We start from the raw sequence: 6,000 nt of genomic DNA, 5'->3' as shown, positions 1-6,000 counted from the left end.
GATGGGAATTCACAAGTTGTTTCTTCCATCTTGAGGGGGGGGTATTAGAGTTATGATAACCGGTTATGTAGATATGATTAAACCGGTATAGATACTTGTATATATATGAAACAATACGGTACATTGTAACTTACGAGATCATAATATACATTTTTACATCTAACAAACTTTCGCTCTCTTTCCCCTGTAATCATCTTTACCATCTTCATCGAGCTCAGATCTCGGAGCTTCACCATCTCTAATACTCTTCTGTTGAGATTCCCGCAAGTGAAACGGTGGTTGCAACAAAAGAGAAGGTGGTGGAGTTTGATTGTGACGGAGCGGAAGTACCGTCTAGTAACCGATAATGCAAAGATATCGTTGAATTCTGAGAATACCCGCTATCTAAGCCTTCTTAAAGCCGTTGAATTCTTAGAGAATGCCCGGAAATAAGGATTCAAGAGTTTGTTAAAACCAAAGCTCTAGTTTATTAATTCAATAATTCAAAGGTTGTGTCTCTCACAAATCCAAGAGATCACAATATATAGGGACATAAGTCCTAACACAAAAGAATAAAGGAAAACCTAAATGTATGCATAAAAGGAAAATATAGATATCTTAGAAAAGGAAAGAAGAACACCAAAGCATAACGAGGTTAGGATGTACGCTACATCAGGTTGTCAGAGTCTTCATATTACACGAATTAAATTTCAAAAGAGTTGCATACGAAGTGTCTTTCATACGAACATACTACGAACATACTGAAAGATCTACACGAACAATCATAAATCAAGAAGTAACACCAACATATGAAACAAGAAAATTGGATTCATCAAACTTGATCATGCTTGTTTTGATAAAGGTTTTTGGTCAAATTAAATATTATCAAACATGACCCCAGAATTTCTTGGACAACAAAAACCTTCAGAAGAAGAAACAGAAATATATCTGTTGCATTACGATGAATTAGATGCATGTCGAACTTGTATTTTCTGTCAAATTATATGTTTGAAGAAACGATAATGAGAACTTCAACCCCAAATACATTAATTTTGATTCTGAAATCTATATAATTAATTCTGAAATCTATTTGTTCAATTGTAATATCAGTGGTAACTCTTGCAGCGATGACTATCACCTGGTGCCATCTTTTGGGCTTACAAAGATGAGACAGGGCCCATTAATTATCTGCCCCAAACACATTTATTTGTATTAAAAATAATAAAAATTAAAACTGTATAATTAACACGGCTTGTGTTAATGAAATCCCAGGGCTTGAAGCCTTGAACAATTACGGTTCTGTTTTACCCTAATTCGAAAAAGGAAAAAGTGAAGAGTATTAAAAAGGAAAATATCAAAAAAAGAATCAGGGGAGCATAAGGTGTTATTGGTTTAAGTGTTTTAATGGATTTTAAAATCCAAGTCAAATCAAGTGTTATTGGTTTTATCATTTTAAAATCCAATTTCAAATCTGTTGTTATTGGTTCTATAATTTAAAAATGGATTTTATGAAAATTTTGTCATTGGTTTTATCATTTTAATTCAAAATTAATTTTATGAAAATTTTGGAAGATTTTTTTATTTTTTTTTAAAGAAAAGTAAAATTTTGGAAGATTTTTTATTTTTTGAAAAGAAATAATAAAATTTTATTTTCTATTTTAATTTCAAAATTAATTTTATAAAAAAAAATCTTTATTTTTTCAATTTTTTGGAATTTTAAAGATCTTTTTAAGTTTATAGAAAATTTTGGAAGAGTTTTTATTTTTTAAAAAGAAAAATAAAATTTTATTTTTAATTTTAATTTTAATTTCTAAATTAATTTTATAAAGATCTTCTTAATTTTTTAATTTTTTGGAATTTTAAAGATCTTATTAAGTTTTTAGAGAATTTTTTATATTTAATATGTACCAAATAAAAGTAAACATGTTAGTAAGAACATTGAAAGTGCTAGTAGCCCAGTGGTAAAATACCTTGCCATTTGACCAATCAACCTGGGTTTGAATCCAGAGGTCTGCATGTAAAACGACGTCGTTTCATCTTATTTGAAAAATGAAAGTTTGGTGTTTTTTGGTCAGTCCAAAAGTTCATGGTTTTTTTGGCAATTCGTGCAAAGTTGAGGTTTTTTTTTGCCGAATTCTCATAATTCTAAGCAGCACACAGTTAATCTTATATAATCATCAACAAAAATATTTATAGAGCATACTGATTATATTTATTTTATCATATTTGTCTCCTCTTATTTTTGTTAAATAAAAATATATCATTTATGTAATAAAGGTATATTTTGTATATATGTTATGATTCAAATTTTGTAAGTAAATACAAATGATGAAAAACACTGCAATGCGTGACTTAACTGATGATTAAATTTATCTTTTATTATTTTCGTTAAGTTTTATGCTAAATATTGGATATATATCCGAATAAATAATTTACTTTTATCAAAGTTAAAATTTTATAAGTTAGACAATATTCATATTGCTCTGCTAAAAATGGATCATCTAAGTTTGACAATAAAAATATCAAAAATGAATATCAATCATTTCAAGATAAATATTTAAAAATAAGTTTTTTGTTTTATAGAACATAAACATTAAGAATGATTTCAATCTCATTTGAAAAAGGGTCATACTCATATGATGAGATGAATTCATTAATAGTTATTATTATATAATAAGTTAATTATAAAATATTTAAAATAAAATATACACTATTCAATATGTAAATAAATGTTATAACCAGTTAAATGTACATCAAATTTATATATATTTAATGAGTGTTTTTCTAACATTAAATTATCATAAAATATTTTTTTTAAATTATGTTATGTGCTACTGGATCGAGGTCTAATATTTTTCATTAAATACACAGATTAATATTTCAATAAATAATAATCTCGTTAGTAGAATAATACTTCTTCCATATATAAATAATTGATGTTTTAGTTTTTCTCTTTGTTTACAAAAGAAAAGATTGATGTTCTGTCTACAATCTATTTTGTTTTTTAATTTAAAAAAAAAAGAATCTAAAAACATTGAGAGGTAGCCTTTATTGGAAATAGATAAAACTAATAAATAAAAATATGTATTTTTTTTTTACATGCAAATTTTAAAACATCAATCTCTTAAATCTAGAGGGAGTAGTCACTCATCTAGTTGTTATTAAAAAAAAAAAAAAAAATCTAGGTGTTATTAGTAGTACTCCTTGTTCAAAAACTCGGCCGCGTAACCGATTTTGCGGCCGGTTAAACGCTATACGTATGGTGAGCGCGGCGATTAAGATCGATTCGGTTGGTGTTGAACAGTAACACGAGTAATTCTGGCTTGGAGCGTAGAATTAGAGAACGCGGGCGTCGAATTGACAAAACCTCGTTTTGTCCAAATCATGAAACATTAGAAAAAAAACTCAGATTTTGTTAATATTGTATTGGAAACACAAGAATAGTATGTGTTTTATTATGTAAGTGCTAAATCTAAGGGATTACGTGATGAAATCATCGAAAGCTCGAGTAAAAACAATGGCGGCCGCATACTGAAAAAAAAAATAGGTCTGGGAAGAAGACGAGTACAAAATACAACTTCATCCCTATTAAAATAAATGAGTAATAAAATAATACAGTGTAAGACACGAGAGTCGAACTGTGCTCTACGTTAAGTGTACTGTGCAGAGTTACCACTTCACCTGTGAAGAATCATCGTGTATGCTAGAAACTGTATATATATAATTACATTTGTAAATTTTTAATCCACCTTAAAGTGTGTCGACCTTCCCTTGCTTAGTTACAATGAGGCAATAACCACTTTAGTAACGTAAATTCATTAAATATGTATGAAACCATAAATATATAGCAACTACAATTTAAAATGTTAACTTCTAGTTATAATATGTGGTATTATACGTATAAAGTACACAAAATTCCTCCCCGCGTACTCCCTGATTTTTTTTCGCTTTTTCAATAAATCGCTAGGCCCTAGTGCGCCGCACGCGTAGCGCCTAGCGAGTTTTCGAACAAGGGTAGTACTATTACCAAAGGAACGAAAAAAGGAAATTTAGAAATTTGAATTCCACGTGGCAGTTCTAACGTTCGAGTAAAAATTGAAACAGCTGGATTATCAGTGCTTTGCACCCAGACCTAACTGAAAAAAGGAAATAGAGAAATCAAACATTACACGTGTCAAATATAACGGCTGGATTGATCACCGCACGGTCCGAACCTAAGGTTCAGCTTTGCGCCTGACATCCCCGAACCTAATTGAAAAAAGTAAATAGAGAAACTTGAGATGCAAGTAGTAGGATTATAAATACAAATCACACAGGACACAACTACACAATTAGTCTTTGTTCGTTTGATTACCAAAGTCTGAGAAATCTAAAGAGAGTGATAACGAAGGAAAGAAAGATGAAGAGATCTATGTCTGATTCTAAAGAAAGCAGTCGATATGGTCGATGTGACGACGACGACAACAGCTGCGACTCCGACTGTCCTCACAAGAAGCCTAAAACAGAGGACGATGCTGTTTCCTCGACCAAGAAGAGCCCTTTTAGAGAAAGAGACTTCTGGGTGTTGACTAGTTTTCTTGGAAAAGGCTCATATGGCTCTGTTCACTTAGCCGTGAGAACGACCGAGGGAGAAGAAGAATCACTTCCTAAAGAGATGGCAATCAAAACGACCGAGTTCTCACAGGCTTCACGGCTCAAGAACGAGGCTGAGTTCTTAAACCGTCTCGAAGATAACCCATACATCGTCTCCTACTATGGCAACGTGACCACACATGACAAGAAAACCAAGAAGATGGTGTACAACACCATTCTCGAGTACTGTCACGGTCAATGCCTCGCGAAACACATCAAACTCCACAAAGGAATAGGGTTGGCGGAAGACAATGTGAAGATGTTCGCTATGAGTATCCTGATTGGTCTGAAGCATATCCATGAAAAGAAGATAATCCACTGCGACATCAAACCGAAGAACATTTTACTCGCCGCTGAGAAGACAGGGGAGCATCACGGGTTTGTGGCTAAGATCTCTGGTTTTGGGAAAGCCATGGAGAAAGGGTCGAGTGAGTACGGTGATGGATGGGGTCACGTGAGAGGCACAACACGGTTTATGTCCCCCGAGCTTATAGGGGACAAAGTTCTGGACTATGGTGCGGATGTTTGGGCCTTTGGGTGCACGGTTCTTGAGATGTTGACAGGGGAACGTGTTTGGGCAGAGCATGGTGCGTTGTGTTGTTGGGAAGAATGGATTACTCTCATTGGTGAAAGCGATTTGGTTCCATATGTTCCTGATTCTTTGTCTGAAGAAGCAAAGGACTTTCTGTCAAAGTGTTTTAAGAAAGATCCTTCCCGAAGGTGGACTGTTGACAGCTTGATGAACCATCCTTTTGTTAGGTGGAATAACGAATACCCTGAAGAGGAGGAGGAAAAAGAAGAAATATTTGAAGAAGAAGAGGAAGAGGAAGAGGAAGAAAACGAAATATTTGAAGAAGAAGAAGAAGAGGAAGAGGAAGAGGAAGAAGAAGAAATATTTGAAGAAGAAGAGGAAGAAGAAAACGAAATATTTGAAGAAGAAGCGATTGAAATAGATGAAGAATACCCTGAAGAGGAGTCGGAAGAAGAAGATCAAAAATAGGTGTCCATGTCAATTAATCTTGTTTCATTATTTGTATTAATGCTGCAAAAATAATGGTTATTGTAAGAAGCATAAATGTTTCACTTGCAGTGAATTAATTGATTTTCTCGAAAGCTTGACAAAACTATATATACGTAAATGTCAGTTGTACTTAAATTCTTCATCAAGAGACTGAAAATTTCATGAAAACTCAATCGTACTGATTAATTACCGTAGCCGTAACAGAACATTCAGACAAGTTTATATGTCTAAAACCAAATAGACTGTATCTTGCTAGTTAATGTATATGACAAACGAGGAAACATGAACTTGTTTAGATGATTGTAACACACAATCTTGTCTGCAACAAACAACCAAAAAAAGTTGGTGTCTTCGTGGTGCCGCTAGTT

The 6,000-nt window shown here is 32.6% G+C and overlaps 1 protein-coding gene across 1 annotated transcript; it reads left to right on the top strand.

Annotated features, from left to right (window-relative positions):
- Positions 1-3,999: 3,999 nt before the first annotated feature.
- LOC106350178 (mitogen-activated protein kinase kinase kinase 20-like) lies at positions 4,000-5,735 on the top strand. Its single transcript, XM_013790100.3, has one exon. The coding sequence runs from the start codon at positions 4,379-4,381 to the stop codon at positions 5,609-5,611; it is 1,233 nt and encodes a 410-aa protein (XP_013645554.1). The 5' UTR covers positions 4,000-4,378; the 3' UTR covers positions 5,612-5,735.
- The last annotated feature ends 265 nt before the right edge of the window (positions 5,736-6,000 follow it).

This window comes from Brassica napus, chromosome A6, assembly GCF_020379485.1.
Source record: "Brassica napus cultivar Da-Ae chromosome A6, Da-Ae, whole genome shotgun sequence".
NCBI classification, from domain to species: domain Eukaryota; kingdom Viridiplantae; phylum Streptophyta; class Magnoliopsida; order Brassicales; family Brassicaceae; genus Brassica; species Brassica napus.
The sequence above is the reverse complement of the archived record's forward strand: the minus strand, read 5'-3'. Positions and strand labels throughout refer to the sequence as shown.

Coding starts and splice junctions, on each gene's coding strand:
- LOC106350178 (XM_013790100.3), top strand. CDS start 4,379: ATGAAGAGATCTATGTCTGATTCTAAAGAAAGCAGTCGATATGGTCGA.